The sequence below is a fragment of the Biomphalaria glabrata genome, chromosome 1 (genome assembly GCF_947242115.1).
Source record: "Biomphalaria glabrata chromosome 1, xgBioGlab47.1, whole genome shotgun sequence".
Lineage (NCBI taxonomy): Eukaryota > Metazoa > Mollusca > Gastropoda > Planorbidae > Biomphalaria > Biomphalaria glabrata.
In genome coordinates this window covers 6,892,496-6,913,795 of record NC_074711.1, presented here as the reverse complement: position 1 = coordinate 6,913,795, position 21,300 = coordinate 6,892,496, and the positions used below count along the sequence as shown (strand labels likewise).

Genomic DNA, 21,300 nt, shown 5'->3' with positions numbered 1-21,300 from the left:
CAATAATAAACTATGCCTAAAAGGACATGTCCTCCTAATTTATCTGCAAAATCACTCCTCTCAAACATCCACAGCTGAAAGTGTTGCTTCAATTTTTGGATTCCCATTTAATCCATGTTTGATTTCAAAAGTTCGTTATTTAATTCAATGCACCCTTGGAAAGTATAAAAATAATATAACAAAATATTTGTCTGAAATTCAAAACATTTGCTGTCAAATTTTTTATCAGTTACCTACCACAACTGCTTCTAACCCTGATTTAACTCCAACAAAAGTTATACAGCAAACTGAAATAAATCCTGTTTCATCAAATTTAAGAAGCAATGATGAATTAACCCCTCGCAGAAGACATTTAAAAAGACGACTTTCTTTTGTGTCCCAGGCAAGAAGTGAAGACAAGAATAAATATAGGAAAAAAATATGTTTATTAAAATCTCAAATCAATTCTCAGCCTAACCTTATTAAAAATCTTAGACGGTCTGTTCACCGAAAAAATGAGAGAATTAATAGGTTATTAAAAAAATTGCATGAATATGAAATTGCTTCTGGCAAACAAAGTTTTTTAAAATGTAAAAAATGTATTTTGCAAACAAAAAAACATCAAGAGATATTAAAAAAAATGAAATCATCTTTCAATAAAGAATTGGCTGTGAAGGACGCAATCATAACATCCCTTCAAAGTGATAAACTACATCTTGAAGATGAACTTAAAGAATTAAAAGAAAATAAAGCTAGGTCCCTTAAAAAAAATAAGAAAATGTATGATGTTATGACAAGATTAATGTTTTTTAATTGTATTTTATACCAAGCCCCAACCTCTTCCATCTCCCCTATAGTTAGTAGTTTATCACAGAGATTGGGTGTGCTTCTTGATTGTGTCCCTCACAGAACATCAGTAGACAACTTTGTAAGAGAACTTGGTGTTATTTCAGACCTACAAGCCGCTGAAGTTGCCATGAAAACACCACATCTAACTCTTGGGTTTGATGCCACAACCCAAGAGGGTGTTCTTGTCAATTCAGTACATCTCACCACTCCAACTGATACTTTTGTTATAGCTTTAGATCAGTTGAGTGGTGGGAGGGCTGAGGACTATGAAAAACACTTAATTGAATCTATAAAAAATTTAGCATATGTTTATTCTGATTTCCATAAGATAGAGTTTTCCACTAGTTATAATCAAATTATCAAAAATATTTCCAACACTATGTCAGACCGGGCATCAGTAAATCATGCTTCCATAGTTAAATTAAATGCATTATGGGGTAAAACCTTAAATGAACTTAATTGCCACCTGCACCCACTTGATAGTATTTCAAAAGGCTGCAGGTTGGCACTTAAGTCCCTGCAGACAGAAAGGAGCAGCCTTATTGGGAGTGACTGCATAGCAGGCAACATTGTCTTACAAATAGACAAACTCAGATATCGAGATGGAAAGGGTGACCCCAAAAATTTTATTTCCTTTCTACTAAATGAAAACTTACCCAAGGGCCTTATTCCACGGTATAGGGGAAATCGTTTGCACGTTTTTTTTCATACATGTGGAATATTGGTCCTTCATTATGACCAAATATTATCATTTTTAAAATCCCCTGCCCTTTCCTCTGGATCGCTGATAAGTTGCCTGCACAGTGACCTCAATAGTGAAACTGGGAAGAAACAACTTTTTGTTATGGGTGTGGTAGGGAAACTGTTGACAAGCCCTTGGATGAAAAAATTTTACATTGCGCCTGGTGCGCAAGCTGTTTCTCATCTTGGGGCTGTCACAGTCATTAAAGAAGTTCTAGCCCAAGTAGATCAATGCCTTAGTAATCCCTTTAGTATTTTCACAAGAAACCTAGACTTCTTTGGTGAAATCCTTGATGTTAATGATCCCATACTGGAGGTTCTTTTGCTCTGCCCTCAAGATAAGGAAGTTGAAAACATGATAAAAGCTAGTCTGTCTTCTATTGCAGAAACTATCAATAGGCAGTATAAAAGGTATCTTAGTATGAATGTGTCTGATCTGATGAGCACCCAGACAGAATCTGCTAGGCTACATAACATGGATTCTGAAGAGGTGATTGGCATGTTTAGTGCAGCCAAGAAAAAAGCACCAAATGCAACGATGTGCTACATGTCCTCTAGAATCCGTTCCCTAAAGAACAGAACTGTAGCCTATCTAGATTCTCTGAGTGTCTCAGATATGACTGAAAGGGTGACTTGGGCCATTGGTGTCTCTCGCAGTAGGAGGCAGGCTAATCGAGTGAGGACGTCAGAGGTGACTAAGGAGATTGCTCTGAGGGCGGAGCAAAAAAACCAGGAGACAGAACAGAAAGAAAGAAAGAAAATTGAAAAACTTTTAAGACAAGACAATTACATTGACAAGATTAAGGAACTGATTACTAACGTGACTGAACAGACTTGGATGGATGTGCAGGAATTGTTATCTGGAAATGTTATTGACAGGTTGATCTGTCACTATTGGTACAGTGCAGGCCCTGTATTATATAGTGGCAGGGTAAAGGGACTTAAAAAAGGAATGAAAGATGTATATTTGGTAAAATATTGGCTGGATGATGAGGATGAGAGTAGAGGGGTTGACTATGACATGAGCAAGTATCAGCTTGCCTGTGACATACTGTTCAAAGACTTGACATTACTGTAGAATAGTATTTGTTAACATCAAGGATTTTTCCCTACCCATTGACAAAAATGTTCCAGTTTCACTTCTGTCTGACTAACAGGGATTCTTTATAATTGGGTGGTAAAACAATGCACATAATAATATAACACACTAATAAATCTGTTAGCTAATCATCAGTGACTAATACATTTCACTAAAATAAATACTTTTATAAAATTTTCAAACTGTAAAGTTTATGTCATTAATTTTAAACATATTCTATACTATTATAAAATTAACTAGAGGTAAACATAGTCTTAATCCTTTTATACTATTTTTTTTAAGCTTTGAAATATTTAAAATAAAATAGTACCTTAATAAAAAAAAATATGTAAATAAAACTATCCAATTATGAAGAATGATCATTAAATATTTTATTTTTTTTTTGTTGTTGTTTTCAACAGAAAAGTAAATCCCCTATTTCTGTAAATTTGTAACAAAACATTTGTGTTGGGATTTTTTTTGATAATTTGATTATTATTCATTTTCTTCATGCAACTATAATTTTTAAAATTATAAAACCTACATATTGTTTAAATTTGTTTTCCCATTGCATCATATGTAATACTGCAAAGTTTAAAATTAATAATGCTACCTTATAAGTGTTTCTCTAGTCCTCCCAGTAGATCTGAAATAACACCAGTTGTTGTCTACTTGTACTTCACATTTTTTTTTATTGCGCTTTTTTTTCTAACACACTATTTTGTTTTATATCATCTAATTAAATAATTATCAAATTTAATAAAGCCAATTAACTATTTTTCTTAGCTATTTTTACTATACGTGGTACATCATCACTTTTTATATACTGTTCCATTTTAAAATTGTATTGATGGTTCATAAACAATTAATTTAAATAATGTGTAATGTAAAGCCATAACTTAAAATTAAAATATTTAATAATTTTTATAAATAATAATATTATTAGTTTTATAAAGTTGTCTTCACTTCAAGTTTGTGACTGTAAAGATATGCAAACTTTCCTTTTTATATTCATGTGTACCATTCAATATTAAGTTTTTTCAAACACAAATCATCATATTTCCTATTAACCTTTTATCTCTCAAACATTTAACTATCATAAAAAAACAACACTTTTTTTCCAATCCATTTATCATTAACCCTTCATTAAATTACACATTTAACCCTTCATAAATTCCCACATGTGCCTTATACTTTCATGATGTCCTTCAACTACTTGCATGTCATCAGAGTTCCTTCGGCACCATTTACTTCATCGTCATCCATTACATAATAACTTGCATGTCATCAGAGTCACTACTGCACCAACAAATAAGCCACCATTGACTTCATCATCATTATGTGCTGCTTACTTGCATGATATCTGCTTTGCTACGCTTGTAACAAAAAGAAGCCACCATTTACTTTATCGTCATCCAGTACACACAAACTTGCATGTCATCAGAGTCACTACGGCATCAACAAATAAACCACCATTGACTTCATCATCATTCTATGCTGCTTACTTGCATGATATCTGCTTTTCTATGCTACTAACACACAGAAGCCACCATTCATTTTATCGTCATTCAGTACTGGCTAATTTGCATGTCATCAGAGTCACTACGGCATCAACAAATAAACCACCATTGACTTCATCATCATTCTATGCTGCTTACTTGCATGATATCTGCTTTTCTATGCTACTAACACACAGAAGCCACCATTCATTTTATCGTCATTCAGTACTGACTAATTTGCATGTCATCAGAGTCACTACGGCATCAACAAATAAACCACCATTGACTTCATCATCATTCTATGCTGCTTACTTGCATGATATCTGCTTTTCTATGCTACTAACACACAGAAGCCACCATTCATTTTATCGTCATTCAGTACTGACTAATTTGCATGTCATCAGAGTCACTACGGCATCAACAAATAAACCACCATTGACTTCATCATCATTCTATGCTGCTTACTTGCATGATATCTGCTTTTCTATGCTACTAACACACAGAAGCCACCATTCATTTTATCGTCATTCAGTACTGACTAATTTGCATGTCGAGTCCCTATGTCATTAACAAATAAACCACCATGGGCTTCATCATCAGTTGGTCGAACTTAATTTCTATGTTATCGCATTCATCATCTACGTTATCGGCACAAATCCAGCAATCGTTTATGCCTTGCCATCTTACCATGCTATACTTAAAAATTAACATCATATTATCAATTTCCAAGAAAAATGTATGTAAGTAATTAATTTTTTTTCTATACAAAATGATTTTAAGTTTTTATTTTTTTTTAAATATACATGAATCTAAAGATAAATTTGTTTATCACATCTAAAGTTTTATCTTTATCTTGGTGTTGTTTTTAGATGTGCTATAAAAATGAGTGAGATGGTATGCTTCATTGATTTCATTGTTAGGCCTAAATTTAATTGCATCAGAATTTTTACATTTCTGAATGGTTAGACTTATTTCAATAATCTAAATATCATTGGAAGGATCTTGACAAGTAACATTTAATATAAAAAAAAATATTATAATGCCATGTTGAAATATAAAAAAAAATTATTTAAATTTTATGAAAATGAATATAATTTTATTCACTTTGATTTATTTTGTTCATTATGTTGGTAACAGTATATATGGTTCTTAGTGGTGTGATAAAGATTAGCAAAGTGTCACGCATTTTCGTTCAATTTTAAGAAAACCTCACTTAGTGTTGAGTGAAAACGCGTTAAAAAAAATTGTAAAAAATTAACCGTTTGGCATATAGCAATATTCTATATATCATTGGAAAGCTCAGGATAAGTGCTTCACTTATCTGTTATCAACATTTTGTTAAAATAGAAAGATAAGAACATTTTATTACAAAAATAAATAATGAGAACCTCATATTGAGTTGGTTAAAATTAAAAAAAAAATATATATATAAATAAACTGTATAAAAAAAATAAATACATTTATTAAGCACACCCTAAGCTTTATTTTGATATATAGATTATAGCAATGTGATAAAAAGTAGCGAAATGGTACACATTTTTGTTCATTTTTTCAGAAAATCTTGTGCCATGGTTTCCCATTGCTTCAATGTTAAGTGAAAACGCGTCAAAATTGTGTGTATTTTTTTATCTATTGGACCCATAATAACATTCTATACCTCATTGGAAAGCTCAGAACAAGATCTTTAATAATTTATTATCCAATTTAAAAAAAAAAAAATTTCAAAAATTTTGTCACATACCTACTACATGCCTACTACTCAGTACTAGGCCCTAGGCTAGCGTCTAATCTAAAGTCTAAAGACTAAGACACTAAGACTAAGTGAAAGTCTATATAGTTAGAGTTCAAAGAATGATTCTGTATTATAATTAGTGTATAATACTGTAGAGTAGTGTATCAGTATGTACTATGACAGACTATATCACACTAGAGTAGATCTGTATGTGTCTCTGTGTGTAATGTCACAAATGTGTACACACTGTCAGACTGTCACTGTTAGTGACTGTTATAAGTAAGTAACTCACACAACTGTCTCAACTCAGTGTATTCATGATTCACCTCACCTCAAGTTGAGGCTCAACTCTTTTGACAATAACACAGCTCTGCTTACCCGTCTTGTATCTCTTTTTAAAATATCTTTCAATTACTGAAGGTGGTTTATCATTATGATTAGATCTATGTGGCAGTGGTGATTCAAAATCGGACTCAATCATTATATAGCAGTGTAAGATCTAAAAGTTAGTTACATAGACGTCTGCTGTTTTGGCTATCAATACTCAAGAATAATATTAGTTTTCCATCATACTATTGATACGCCAAGAATATCAAAGCTGATGACGATGTGGAACTAACATAAATGATAAATAGAGCATAGATTCTAGATTAAAAGGTAATCATTTTAATTATCGATAATTTATTTAATATGTTCTAGATCTACGGTGACCAGACACCTCATCTTACGAAACATTTCATCATTACATCATTATAGCAAATTCATCATCTAAGTTCAAAAAGAATTTTTTTTTTAACCAACGTTTTCCTGTTTGATATCTTTGGGCCTGTTCAGTAAATGTTTTTCTTTTTTGGAACCGTAGTACTAGTCTAGATTTTAGATATTCTCTAGTTGGAATAGACTTTACTTCCGGCAATAGCGGAAAATTCAAATAAAATATAGACTATAAGATCTCAATAGAGAAGAAGTAGAATCTAATCTAGAATCTAGATATAGACTAGGTCGTAGGTCTAGAACTAGCTAACTCTTAAAGATCTAGACTGATATTGATAAGATCTATTTACTCTATAGATCTAGAATACCCAGGCCTAGAGGTATAAAACTATTATTATAATTATTATAGATCTAGAAGATCTAGGAATCTAGAGGCAGTAGAGGATCATCATCATCTAGTCACTAGTGTCACTAGTGACAATCTAGTCATCTACTGATCTAGAAATCTAGAATAAAAAATAATCTGGACTCTAGACTATCTCTAGTAATCTAGTCTAGACTAGAGTCTAGATTATTTTTTTTTTTAAATTTCTAGGTCTAGATTTATAATGATAATCTAGATCTAGTCTCTATCTAATCTAGTAAATACTATACTAAATTATATTTATATTCATATAAAAAAAATAATAATATTCAAATATTCATTGGAATGGTGGATTCAAATTAAAATTTCAATAATTGAATAGAATTAAAAATATAAAAATGAATTTGAATATAAATTATAAATGAATAATAAAATAATTCAATTAGATCTATAATTGAAAATTGAATAATGATTAGATCTATATTGACAATTGACAGTCACAATCATTCACAATGTGAATGTCAATAGTGTGAATAGACGAATAGATCTATTTTTAGTAATTTTAGTATTTTTGTATCTATCATATCATTATCATATCTTCTACTAGTCTAACTTCTAGAGTAGTTTTATGCTATTCGGACACCTATACTATAATACTTATGTGCCCAAGTTTGACTTTGACAGCGCATTATTAAACAATGGTTCCATATACTATATAAATATAATATATAGAAAAGAAAATGAAGACAATCAAATGAAGTATCAAAATCCTTTTTAGTTTAAATCTAAGGAGAATAAGGATGACTACTTAGTCTTATATTTGTACCCCTAACCTATATTTGTTTTTATATTTAAGGTCAAAGAAGCCATGTGTTTTCATTTAATTCAGACAAATTTGACCCACCACATTATTTGATTCCGGACACCATTTTATAATTAATTTATTTATTTCTGACAGTCTCTATATTTAGGCATCAATAAACTCAGATTTTAATTCTATATCAACATTATTTCATTTTTAAAACTAAATTTTAAGATCCCCAGGCATAGCCCCTCACATATATTAAATAAAATCAAAAAGATGTTTTCAAATTATGCATAAATACGAATGCAAAAAATAAAAATATGAACACACTTATTCTACCTAAATTAGGTCACTGGAATACTGACATCTATACCGACTTTCAGACTTATTTTATGTTTGCATGATTAGATTTGTGTTGAATGTTTGTGTTTTTTGTTTATTAATTTAATAAATTTCTAATACAGATGATCTTTTGTAGTATAGTACAGGTTAGGATAGCCATTCTTGCCTAACTGAATCCTCTATATTCTCTATAGATATAAATCTAGATCTAAGCATTTAACTTCATTCAATGTACCAAGCTCACTCCAAACATTTGCCAATTTATTCTCTATAAAAAAAACAACAACAAACAAACAAATATAATACAAGAACATTAACAATGATGTCCAAAACTGGCTGTCTGAAATAAATTTTGATAAGAAAATCGTAATTTAATTCCGACACCCTATTAATTTTTTTTTGTATGGAATCAAACAACTTGGCTTATGAATCAATCAGCTCCAAAAACAAAATTATATTGCCGGACTCATTAGTATAAACTTAGCCAATCAAAAAATATAGTCTTAACCCTAGGAAGAGGTAAAGTCATCCTGGTAACATAGGAAAAAACAACATAAAAAAACAACTAAATGGAAGGAAATTGGGTCAGAATCATTTGAAAATGGACAAGCACATTATACTGTGCACTAGTTTTATAATAAATATTAAAATAATTATTTAATGACCACAAAATCAGCGAATGTCTGAATTCATGTAATGTCCGAATTAAATAAAAAGTCTTTTAAAACTTACTATAAATTTTCTATTATAATTATTTCTATTCTACTAATTCTATATAATATCTAGATTTTAGATCTAATAGACTCAGACGATTGTCATTTGATTTGTAACTGAGACTGACTAATCTACAAGTACTGAAGTAGTAGATCTAGCTGGGTGAAGTACAGACCAGACACTGCCGACACTGGCTCAGTGAGAGACTCAGTGAGTGTGACTGACTACAGTCTACAGTTATTTACACTAGTCACAGTGTTGACTGTTGGTTTATATTGAAAATTATTGTTCATATCTATCTAGACATAGATTCTAGACAATCTAGATCTGTTTAATAATACTGTTTTATTAAAATTAGTAAACTATATAAATAGTGTAGCAAAGTTGTAACAAAGCATTTAATAAACACTGACAGACTGACTTGGATCTATAAAGTAGAAAAGTTAAATAAAGTGACTAGTTAGCCGTACTGCTACTGTACTACTATTAATAGTATGTAATTCCTATTATATAATCTAGACTAGACTATTGATTCTAGACTCTAGTCAATCAAGAGTCTAGTGATGTCTAGTCTCTACTCTAGAATTATAAGAGTAAGACTGATAAAATTCTTTTAAAATAGATTTAGATCAAATCAGATCTAGTCAACTGTCTAAGTCTAGTCTTACTTTTTATAATCTAATATTAATAATTGAGTAAAGTTCGGGAAAATTAGAATCATGATTTTCTGTTAAATTTTTAAAAATATCTAGATCTATATACATTATTATTATTAATTATATATTCAAATATCAAAGAAAATTTAAAAAAAAAAAAAGGCTTTTAGATCTATTACTTCTAGATTTGAACAGAACTAAATAAATCTAGATCATAGTAGATAAGTAGATTTAGGATGAGCTCCAATCACCTCAGGGTGGCGCCTCGGTGGAAACGGCCCAAAGGGGTGTCAGGCGGGCAAAGAACAAGAGCCAACTTAGCCTCCAGTAGGTTACCAGCAATCTAACATTGCGTGTGTGGTGAGGATGTAAGAAAGGTTCTCTAATACAATCCCATCCATTGGACTGTTCCCCATCATGGTCACCCCATGAAAAGCATCAGTAAATTACAGATATTAGGAGTGTTCCCTCATGGGCTCGGCCCCTGGCCTTAGCATAACTTGGGTTGTTGATTCAAGGAGTCGTGTCTCATGAAAACAGGTGTGAATAAATGATCTCTTTGTTGATGTTGGCCTCATGACAGGGACGCCGCTGCAGAGCCAAAAAAAAGCCTTCTCCGGGTCAAAGGGTCATAAAAGAGAAATTTCTTTGACGAGATCTAGTGACACTAATTTAGTACAGTAATTATTAGTGATCTTAAATTTATTTAAAGTTGTGTCAATCTTAGAATGATTATTATTGTCTATGACTGCAGCAGCTATGGATGTTAATGATGAAAATGCTCCTCCAGAAGTGCAAGTCAAGCACCATTCTTCTAGTTCTAGTAACGCAAATCGATCGTCACCATTGAAGCTGCTAAATGATGCTAAAAGATTGTCAAGTCAGCAAGTAATTTTAAGTCAAATTTTATCTTCCAACAATAGCCACATATTCTCGATTCCTGATTTAGCACATTAGGAGTCCATATTTATTTTGTTTTACCTGATATTACCAAGGCCATACCATTTAATTAATCAAATTGGTTTAATAAAGATTAGAATAATGTGTGTAACTGAAATAGTTGACCTTTATCATACTCTTGAAATGTAGTTTACTTTTATCAAAATGAAATTTGTTTTATTTTTTTCTTAAATTAATATTTAACAGAAACAGAAATTTTCCCCTGAGAAAGTAACTCCAGTTTCTTCACCCTATATGTTTATCCGCGAACTTGATTCAGCAGAAAGGTGGATTGAACGAACAAGTGTCGTGACAAAAAAAGACCATGTTGACAATCTTGAAAATGCCAAAATTATTTTACAAGAGCTTGTTGGAAAGCTTCCTGTAGAATCTTTTGAAAATGACTGGTAATGTATTGGTTATAATTAGCTAGTTCTCAGGTTTTATATTATTGATTTATTAATTATTATTGTTAAATTGCTACCGGTATTAGATTTTATTGAACATAATTTAAAATTTCTAAATAACATATATATATATATTTTTAGTTCAATATTAATTATTAGCGTTTTAGTATTTGCTTTGTAGGCATTCTTATATTAAATGTTACCATTTGATCTTTTGTTTTTAGGATCCATGAAGCTGTATCTGATAATGTCACAAAAGCTGAACAAAGAAATAATTTGCCAGTTAAGCCAAAGACTTCATCTGAAATAGATGAGTTAGCTTGCTTGTTGAATGGACTAGAAATATCTCCCGATTTGTCTTTGGTTTCTGAATCACTCAGTGCTACCATGCTGGATCATTTCCTTGTGGGCAGTGAAACTGAAGAGTTGAAGAGTGTGGTTCAAACCACTATTGATAAAGAAAAATATACAAATCTACATGCTCAGGTTGCTGAATCACATGATTTGGCTAAAACCTCTTTTGAAAAGGACAAGGATGGTGATGAGTTGTTTAAACTTCCTACACACACTACTGATTCACCAGTATTGGAGGAATGGACAGCACTAGAAGAAAAGTTTGATCCTTTAAAACCATATAATGAGATTGCCAATTCACCTGTTGTACCTAAACCTGCAATTAAAGAAGATTTAGTTGATACTTTAAAACTATGTGTTCAAAAGTGTGGAATTGAAGAAAACATTGATAATCCTTTTGAAACTCAAATGCAGATTGTCAATTCACCAGTTTTATCTAAACCTACTATTGAAGATGACATAGTTGACCCTTTTAAACCTCGTACGCAGGTGGCTAATTCACCCATTTTGACACAGCCTATTGAAGTAGACAAAGATGATCTTTTTAGACCTAGTGAACAGATTACTAATTCACCTGTTGTATCTAAACCAAAAAATGAAGTTGACACAATTGATCCTTTTAAACTTAGTATGCAGATGGCTAATTCACCTATTTTGTCACGAGCTATTGAAGAAGTGAAAGATAATTTTAAACCCTTTGAACAGATTGTCTATTCACCTAAACCTACCATTGAAGAGGACACAATTGATCCTTTTAAACCTCATATGCAGATGGTTAATTCACCTGTTTTGGGACAACCTTTGGAGGCAGGCAAAAGGGATCATTTGAAACCTCAAGAACCTGTTACCAATTCACCTGTTATTGATGATACAATTGAACCTTTTAAACCTCATATGCAGATGGCTAATTCACCTGTTTTGGGACAACCTTTGGAGGCAGGCAAAAGGGATCATTTGAAACCTCAAGAACCTGTTACCAATTCACCTGTTATTCCTAAACCTTCCATTGATGATACAATTGATCCTTTTAAACCTCAGATGCAGATGGCTAATTCACCTATTGGGGCAGGCAAAAGGGATCTTTTGAAATCATGTGAACCTATTGCACATTCACCTGTTGTTCCCAAACCTACCATTGAAGAGGACACAATTGATCCTTTTAAACCTCATATGCAGATGGTTAATTCACCTGTTTTTGGACAACCTTTGGAGGCAGGCAAAAGGGATCATTTGAAACCTCAAGAACCTGTTACCAATTCACCTGTTATTCCTAAACCTTCCATTGATGATACAATTGATCCTTTTAAACCTCAGATGCAGATGGCTAATTCACCTATTGGGGCAGGCAAAAGGGATCTTTTGAAATCATGTGAACCTATTGCACATTCACCTGTTGTTCCCAAACCTACCATTGAAGAGGACACAATTGATCCTTTTAAACCTCATATGCAGATGGTTAATTCACCTGTTTTTGGACAACCTTTGGAGGCAGGCAAAAGGGATCATTTGAAACCTCAAGAACCTGTTACCAATTCACCTGTTATTCCTAAACCTTCCATTGATGATACAATTGATCCTTTTAAACCTCAGATGCAGATGGCTAATTCACCTATTGGGGCAGGCAAAAGGGATCTTTTGAAATCGTGTGAACCTATTGCACATTCACCTGTTGTTCCCAAACCTACCATTGAAGAGGACACAATTGATCCTTTTAAACCTCATATGCAGATGGTTAATTCACCTGTTTTGGGACAACCTTTAGAAGCAGGCAAAAGGGATCTTTTGAAACCTCAAGAACCTGTTACCAATTCACCTGTTATTCCTAAACCTACCATTGATGATACAATTGATCCTTTTAAACCTCAGATGCAGATGGCTAATTCACCTATTGAAGCAGGCAAAAGGGATCTTTTGAAATCATGTGAACCTACCATTGAAGACAACACAATTGATCCTTTTAAACCTCATATGCAGATGGTTAATTCACCTGTTTTGGGACAACCTTTAGAAGCAGGCAAAAGGGATCTTTTGAAACCTCAAGAACCTGTTACCAATTCACCTGTTATTCCTAAACCTACCATTGATGACACAATTGATCCTTTTAAACCTCAGATGCAGATGGCTAATTCACCTATTGAGGTAGGCAAAAGGGATCTTTTGAAATCATGTGAACCTATTGCATATTCACCTGTTGTTCCCAAACCTACCACTGAAGAGGACACAATTGATCCTTTTAAACCTCGTATGCAGATGGTTAATTCACCTGTTTTGGGACAACCTTTTGAAGCAGGCAAAATGGGTCTTTTGAAATCATGTGAATCTATTGTCAATTCCCCTGTTGGTCCAAAGTCTACCATTGAAGATGCCACTATTGATCCTTTTAAACCTCGAATTCAGATGGCTAATTCACCTGTTTTGGCTCAACCTACAGAAGACAAAGGGTATCTTTCGAAACCTCAAGAACCTATTACCAATTCATCTCTTGTTCCTAAGCCTATTCTTGAAGATGATACTATTGATCCTTTTAAACCTTGTAAGCAGATGGCTAATTCCCCTGAAATAGATAAACCAGCTCTAGTAGAAAATGATCCCTTTAAACCACATATTCAGATGACTAATTCTCTTATTAGTAAACTTAAAACTGAGGACAGCAGAAATGAATTAGTACTAAATCACTCCCAACCCAGTTTTCAGTCAAATTCTCCAATTAATACCAATTCTTTAACTGTTCAGTCCAAAGAAAAAAATGACCATGACCTTTTGAGCTCTTCTGTTAGAATGGGCAGTGGTGACATTGTTGACAATTTGCCTGTCAAAGGTCAGTCTGATAGTGTGTCAACTAGTGAACTGTGTCTAGCAGACCAGACTTGTAAATCCACTTCTGAGTGTGTTGTCCAAACAAACATGGGTTGTTGTGATACAACATTGAGGAAGCACAGTTCTGATGACAAAATCTCCACTGGCAGTCAGTTTTGTAATACTACTGATACACAGAAACTGGAGTGTGTAGCCACTGACTCTTTGAGCCAGTGTACACTGGATGGAAGTTTTTATAGTGCACTTGCTAAGGATCACACTGCTGATGCACATACAAAGGGCTCTCTCTATGACAGTGTTTGCCTTGAAGGAAAACAACTTAATGGCTGTTTTAACAATCAACACTTTGATGATGGGAAGATAAACTCATTGAATACAATTGAACATGTTAAGGATAGTTTGCAATCACCCTTCAGTGTACATAATGAGGATCCATTAATAAAAAAATTGCAAATAACTGATTCTCCTTTGACGATAAAAGATACGACCACTCAGAATGTTTCTTTGACATCAGAGTTCACAGGTAGCCAAAATGATTCTGTGTGTCATTCTGGTACAGTTGAAAAAATCAATCAGGTATCCCCTTCTGTTATTGAATCTTATGTGAAATCAAAGAATGGTACAGACAACTCTAAGTTGGACTGTGCTGCTCTTGTGTCTTCATATGATTTATGTGCCAAACCAAAAGACATTTCAACAGACTTTCTTATAAGTTCTACTGTATCCACCAAGCAAGACAATTCAATTGTCTCATGCAACACTGTCGTAGCCTCAGACAAAATAGTTGCACTGTCTCCTCAAAAAGATGAACTTAAAGCTAACAAAAATACTTTCATCCATCCAGCTGTAAGCGAAGATTTTGGAGAACATGAACAGTTTGTTCCTGCAACAGATGGTAAGGCATTTCATATAAATTTTATAGAAATGCTTAAAGTTTTTAATTATTAAAAGCTATAATCAGCATAAATACCTTAATTGGAAGGAAGATAGAAAAAGGCATCTAATTAAACCCTTTTTTTTTTTTAATAACGAACACCTTTTCCAGTAAGTTGAAACACAAACTTTTCTATATACTTGTCTATTGGTATTTGTATTTCCCACTGAAAATATATTTGGATTTGTGTCAGATTTGGCTTGCCTTGCATTTTACCATAATATATCTTTTAGATCTTGCTTACAACTTGGTCTTTATTTGATTGCCATGAAAAACCTTTTACATTTGTGTTCTCTCAAGAATCTTTTTTTTTTTTTTAGCTTTGTTTGATCCAAAGTTTTTTGATATGCTTGAACAGGCATCTAATTCCAAGGTTAGTGCAATGTTGACCAAAAATAAATAATAAGTAGTATTGTATTATTTTTGTCTCTTGAAGTTTTTACAAAGCTATTCTGTTAAATGTTTAGGAAGGCATTTCAAGAAGAGGTTCTGTTCTAATGAAGTTTGACCCTTTGATGAAAAGTGATCCAGTACAAGACAAGATTGACATTGTTCAAAGTGAGTGTACCAGTATTATAGTGAATGATTTAGAGAATGTTTAGTGGCAGCTATCATATTTATAAACATTTAAATCATTTCTGAAATTGACGGCTCGCCTTAGCTTTACCACAAACATATGATAGTTTGTACCATGTGGTGCTTACTTAATGCTTACACATAACAATACACACAAACTCACACTTTAATCACATTTGCAAAAAAAAGTTTTTTACCATTGTTTTAAAATAGGTTAATTTGTATATGCATAAATATACTTTACATAATATTTAACTTAAAACAAAACAGTGGGTACATTTTTTGAAGACCCAAAATAGCACATGCACCTATTTCAAACACTAGGAAGACAATGGTGCTATACAAAAGCAATATAGCAGCTTTTTTTTCTTTCTTGGGGCACTTATTATTGAGTCTTATGATTGTTTTACAATATGGTAAAGCATTAGGGATCTTTTCATTACCTTGTGTTATAGTTAGTCACTAAACAGTCACCAATTTATTTTTTTCTTGTATATTGATTATCTTGTTAATAAATTCTGTTCTACGTTAAATAATTTCATCTTATAAACTCTTGAACTCATACACATTCTTCTACTATACTTCGTATATATATAATTTATAATGATACCTAAAGTTGTAATGCTTTGTTTGGGTTTGGTGTAATGCACAAATTGTTAGACAAATTTCCTTACGAACAATAAAGATTATTATTATATATATATATATATTATTATATATTTTTATGACTTATGAGCATAATTTGTTATTGACCATTCTTAATGAATTCGTTTGTTGAAGATAATGTACAGAAACCTGGACATACTTCAGACATATTTAGCACATCCAAAAATCTTGGCGTGTAAGTTCAATTGAATTTTAAATGAACATAATTTCTTAATAATTCTCAAAATCTCTAGTAACATTATATTTTAGTAGTTCCTAATTTTAATAATACCGGCAATAAATTAAAATAAATCCTTATTAATATAAATGAATGTATTTCTAGTTTTTGCTCTTGATCTGGTTATTTAAAAAATTCTTCAGGAGTTTTATGGATGAAAGCGCATGCCTATTTGGAACCCCTCCCCGTGTGGCTCGCAGACGTACACTGACTCGTAACATACACAACAACAGGGTGCAACCAATCTTTGAAGAGGCTGCTCCAAATCAAATTGACATGATTCTGGCTCTGGATAATGAGCTAGATGACCTTGACACAGTAAATATTATCTGCTCTTTAGTTATGCTTTCTAGATTGAATTCAATCATTATATAAATGTTGTCAAGTGTAAATGAATAGGCAAAATGAGATCTCTGCCAATTTTGATTTAATTTGTTTAGGATTCTCTTACAAATTTTTCTAAGCAAATCTTATTAATTGTTAATGTTTAGTCTCCTAAGGGCTACTGGAAAAGTTATATTTTTTTTTAATTCATAGTCATTTCTAGATAGACTAGAAAGAATATATGTACTAAATGTAATATTTATATGTGTATGTTTGTATATAATGTATGTATGTGGGTTTTAGTTATTGCTCATGAATGCAAATTTCAAGGCTAAGTTGAAAACCTGAAAATAAGATTCAACTTTTACAATGGAAAGTTACTACTAAATCATATGTGTATTGATCTGTTTTGTAGTTGAGGTTGTTCTTTAGTGTTAGTAGCAGGCTTGTATTCAGCTTATTATTAAATCTCTTTGCAGGTAATGCATGATAACTTGCTTACTACTAAAACAGAAGGAGCTAAACTTGTTGACATTGGAGAGGTAAATGATTCTTATCTGCTATGTGTTAACACATTTTTAAAGATATTTCAATATTGTTGCTTAATTTGTTATTTAGTAAAAAGTAAGTCTATTTGTTTTGAAAATGTCACTCAGAGTAATAAGTAGATCATATTTTCTAAAAGTAATAGTGTTGATACAAGGGTTAAAGTATTCCAATTTGTGTTGTTTACTTAGTAAAATATATTTACTTTTGCTAAAGTAGTTGTTCTTTGAATAGATTCCAAAGTATACAGAAAGTGAAATGCAACAAATTCGAGCTCAATTAGCTTTGCATTTTCAAGATCTCATGTTAAAGAAGGACAAGGAGTTTCAGGAGAAATTAAAACAGCAAGAGGATCTTCTGAATGAAGAGAAAAATAAAGCCAAAGTGGCATATGATGCTTTAAAAAAGAAAAACAAAGTTTTACAGGGAAAGCTGCGAAGTTTCGAGTAAGCATTGGTTTTTTTTTGTTTTTTTTTTTAAATATTCTTAATGTATTTTAAAATGTGCTTGTTCATACAAGAATGTATCTCTATATAAGCCTCCTGATGTGTGTTGTTTTAGTTTTAACAAAATATGTTTTATTTCCTCAGTGAGTTAATGAAAGAATACACTGACATCATTACACAGATCACAAGTAAGTAACACTGTTTAGAAAACCATCTTTATACATTAAGTCACATAGAGGAGAAACTAATTGTAATGTTGCTTGCATTCAAGTTCTCTTGTTGCTATGTGCACCTGTTTTTTTGGCATGGACTTTTCTTTGGGTCTTGTATGTGTGTTTCTTTGCAGCAGTCTCTTTCAAAAGTCTGTTTCAGAAGCCATTTGCTGCTTGCTGTATTCCTCTATGCCCATGAGGGCAAACTGACACCTGCGTTGGTCTTTAAATTGCTTATGGTGGGCATCTCCATTACTTTGTCTTCCTGTAAGCTGACCCCCAACTGGGATTTTTAATTTCTGGATCTGAGTCCACCCAGCCCTAATGGGAAAAGTAAAGGCAGTTGTGCTGGCCACATGCTATTCTTGTGGGCCACCTTTACATCATCTGCCCTATTGATTGCAAGATCTGAAAAGGGAACTTTGCTTTTTTTTTTTTCTTTATTCAGGTCTTAGCCAGACTGTTACTATTTAAAACAGCTTAAATAAATCATCCCTTCACCTTATAGACAGCTGACAAACACCATAAGTGCATTTTGGATTGTCTTTATATCTGATGATAGCCTTATGTATTTTGGGAAATTAATATGAATATCCAGTTTCAGATCTGTTTTCATAGTTCAAACTTTCATTTCAAATGTATTTCTAGCTGAAAAAGAAAAGATTGTGTCTGAACAAGAGAAACAAGCCATTGAACTGGTAGAGCTTCAGAAATCTAATGGTCAGGTAGGAATAGAATTTATTTAAATATTTTTGTTAATAATTATTTATGTTTATGCATTCAGAACATTTTTGAATTTTTAAAAATTGTATATCTGTATGTCCAAGTTTTAAACTTCTATTTAAAAATGTTTTGTATAGATTCTGGAAGATAACAAAGCCTTGGAGAAGTCTTTTGCTGACTTGTATCATCGCTATGAAAAGTTGAAAGAGACTCTAGACAAGGCTGCAGAGGTATGTTCTTTGTCCTCTCAATCTACAGAGCTAATTTTTTAAAATATAGTATTACAAAGTTATGGTCTTGTTTTGGACTTTGACTATGAACTCACCAAACTATTGAACAAAAAGTGTTGGAACTTCATGAATGAACTCACTTAACTCTGGCATCCAATAGACACCTTAAACTTCCCCAAGGTGAGAGACTTTTCCTCTTTCACCACCCCCTACATATTTTCCATTGTCCAATGAAATAAACCAAGGGGTATCCAATGTATATCATTGCATGTCTGTACACCAGGGCCGAATGGCTCACTTTTTAGTTATTAACTCTTTCTCTCCGTAATTATTTTTCCACGTTTTGGAAGGAATTCTTCATTTTGCTCATTACTATTTCACTACCCCTGTTATGATTGGGCTTCAATAGCATTGTTGTTTGTTATCAGAAAATGTTTTATTTGGTATAGAATTAAAGGGAAATGCATGCCCTTTTTTATATAAATCAAAGTCAAGTTTAAAAAAGTAAACATTAATTTAATTTAATGAGGTCAAAATCAACGATGGTATTGTCAATTAGGAGAGAAAGAGATATTTGAAATTTTAGATTATGTTCCTAAATAAGAAATCACATTGGTTAGATTAGAAATCATGAATCAATTGTGCAATGTAAAATTATTGACTTATAGCTTGTTCTTTTCCATTCCTAGATTGTCACTTGTATAATTTTTAGAGAATTAGATAATTTTATTTCGTTATAATATAATTTTGATTTCAAAAGGACAAAATAATTCTTTGAAGATCTACTATTTATGTCAAATAAAAAGTCATATTTGTCCACATCAATTAGAAATTATTTTATTTTATATACTTAAATTTATGATTTTTGTTGTCAAGAATTATGAATTTAAAAATTTGTAGAATTTAACAGGAATAGCTAGTCATATTTACTTGATTTTCTTTTTTCAATTGTCACTTTTAAACTTGTAATAAAATTTAGGCAAATAATGTTTTAAAAAAAATTTTTTTTTTTTTGTAATAGTTTATTCACATTACTATTTGCTATTACATCAGTTTTATTGACAGATTAAAAACCAATGTAGTCTTGTACAAAATGTTTACTTACTGTGCCCATATGTTTTAGAATGAAAAGATTCTCAAGAAAGCTGCTGAGACAGCACAAGAAAAGTACAAGTCAGTCAAGGAAACCAATAAGAAACTGAAAACAATGGCGGAAGAAAAAATAGCAGAGTGAGTTCAGTTTATTGTAATTGTTTGATGTAGCAGCAATCTCATGTTCATCATATCTTACTATTCTGATTGTGCATGAAAAGGAGGTTTTTGTTTTTAATCTTTGAGTTGCTTTTTCTATTTATTTCTGAGTAGACATAAAAAAAGATTTATTTTAAAATCATTTTAAAGTTTAAATTGAATTTAATACTTTGTATGAATATGAAAATTTTTACTATGATATATGAGAGTAAACCTTTTAAAATTGTGTTTACTAAATGGTTTTTATTATATTTTTTTTTTATTAGTCTGCTCTACACTAATTTTTATTGTGTGAATCAGGAAAAAAAAAATCTTACATTTTGTTTTGTGATAAAAATTGTTAGACATTGCATTGAAACTGAAGTCCATTATGAACAAATACCAGTTTCTAATCAACTAAATTATTATTATTATTTTACTTTTTAAATGAACAGAGCTGAAGACAAATTTGAAAAACTGTCAAGTTCTTCCAAAGCAGAAATAACAAGGCTAGAGGCGTCTTTAAAAAAGAATAGTGCACAAATTCAAACTCTAGAATCTATCCTGGAGAGAAAGGTTAGTAACTACTACCCCTTAATACCATCAGTTTAACTCAAATGGTTGTGATCTACTTGTTTATACAATTAGAGGCAAGGCAAAGTATGAAGCATTCATAGGGACAAAATATAGTCTACAGAAGTTTCAAACATAAACACAAAAAAAAATAATTATTTTTGAGTATGTAGTAAATTGAAGTAAATTGACCTTGTCATCATGTAAGGATTAATATTGAAATTGTTTTCTCATTGTGACTAATAATATCTACAATTTAGGTTAGAGTTTTTTATGATGCTAAAATATTCTGATTTTCTGGTTTCAGACTCAAGAAAATAAAGAGCTGACAGAACTTTGTGATTCTTTGATCAGTAAAGTCTCCCAGTAGTCCTTGACTGGTGCTTACTTTGTCACTTCTGTTGAAGCACTAGAATGTACATTGAACCTGTTAAAACACACTTATATTTATAAACACATTTATATTTCCAAGACTTTCTTTCAATATTTACTTTTCTATTCTATCATCTGCCTTATTCTATCTCAGAGTCCATCTGCTCACTGACTCTTGTCACTTCCTTGTTGTTACTCAAGTAATTTGTTTGTGTAAATTTTATCTTCATACTTTATTAAAGACAGGATCAAAACACTGAA

The 21,300-nt window shown here is 31.8% G+C and overlaps 2 protein-coding genes across 7 annotated transcripts in view; one reads left to right on the top strand and one right to left on the bottom strand.

The window, feature by feature from the left end:
- Positions 1-6,415, bottom strand: part of LOC106056635 (protein Abitram-like) — a 17,375-nt gene extending 10,960 nt beyond the window's left edge. The window contains exon 1 of the mRNA XM_013213448.2: positions 6,257-6,415. Within this exon, the coding sequence (XP_013068902.1) occupies positions 6,257-6,359 (103 nt within the window). The 5' untranslated portion in view covers positions 6,360-6,415. The remainder of the gene's footprint in view (positions 1-6,256) is intronic.
- The window catches only part of LOC106056634 (extracellular matrix protein A-like), a 24,024-nt gene extending 2,724 nt beyond the window's left edge, over positions 1-21,300 (top strand). Inside the window, exons 1-17 of one of the 6 annotated variants that reach the window (XM_056019011.1) lie at positions 6,812-6,972; positions 10,228-10,361; positions 10,620-10,819; positions 11,044-12,272; positions 12,303-14,885; positions 15,245-15,297; positions 15,392-15,482; positions 16,281-16,341; positions 16,527-16,701; positions 17,187-17,249; positions 17,488-17,699; positions 17,844-17,887; positions 18,560-18,636; positions 18,772-18,864; positions 19,988-20,094; positions 20,550-20,670; positions 20,975-21,300. In XM_056019011.1, the coding sequence (XP_055874986.1) occupies positions 10,233-10,361; positions 10,620-10,819; positions 11,044-12,272; positions 12,303-14,885; positions 15,245-15,297; positions 15,392-15,482; positions 16,281-16,341; positions 16,527-16,701; positions 17,187-17,249; positions 17,488-17,699; positions 17,844-17,887; positions 18,560-18,636; positions 18,772-18,864; positions 19,988-20,094; positions 20,550-20,670; positions 20,975-21,037 (5,301 nt within the window). In that variant the 5' untranslated portion in view covers positions 6,812-6,972; positions 10,228-10,232 and the 3' untranslated portion in view covers positions 21,038-21,300. Of the gene's footprint in view, positions 1-6,811; positions 6,973-8,889; positions 9,028-10,227; positions 10,362-10,619; positions 10,820-11,043; positions 14,886-15,244; positions 15,298-15,391; positions 15,483-16,280; positions 16,342-16,526; positions 16,702-17,186; positions 17,250-17,487; positions 17,700-17,843; positions 17,888-18,559; positions 18,637-18,771; positions 18,865-19,987; positions 20,095-20,549; positions 20,671-20,974 lie in introns of those variants that run through there. The other 5 variants (XM_056019005.1, XM_056018981.1, XM_056018986.1 and 2 more) reach the window with 5 other exon arrangements.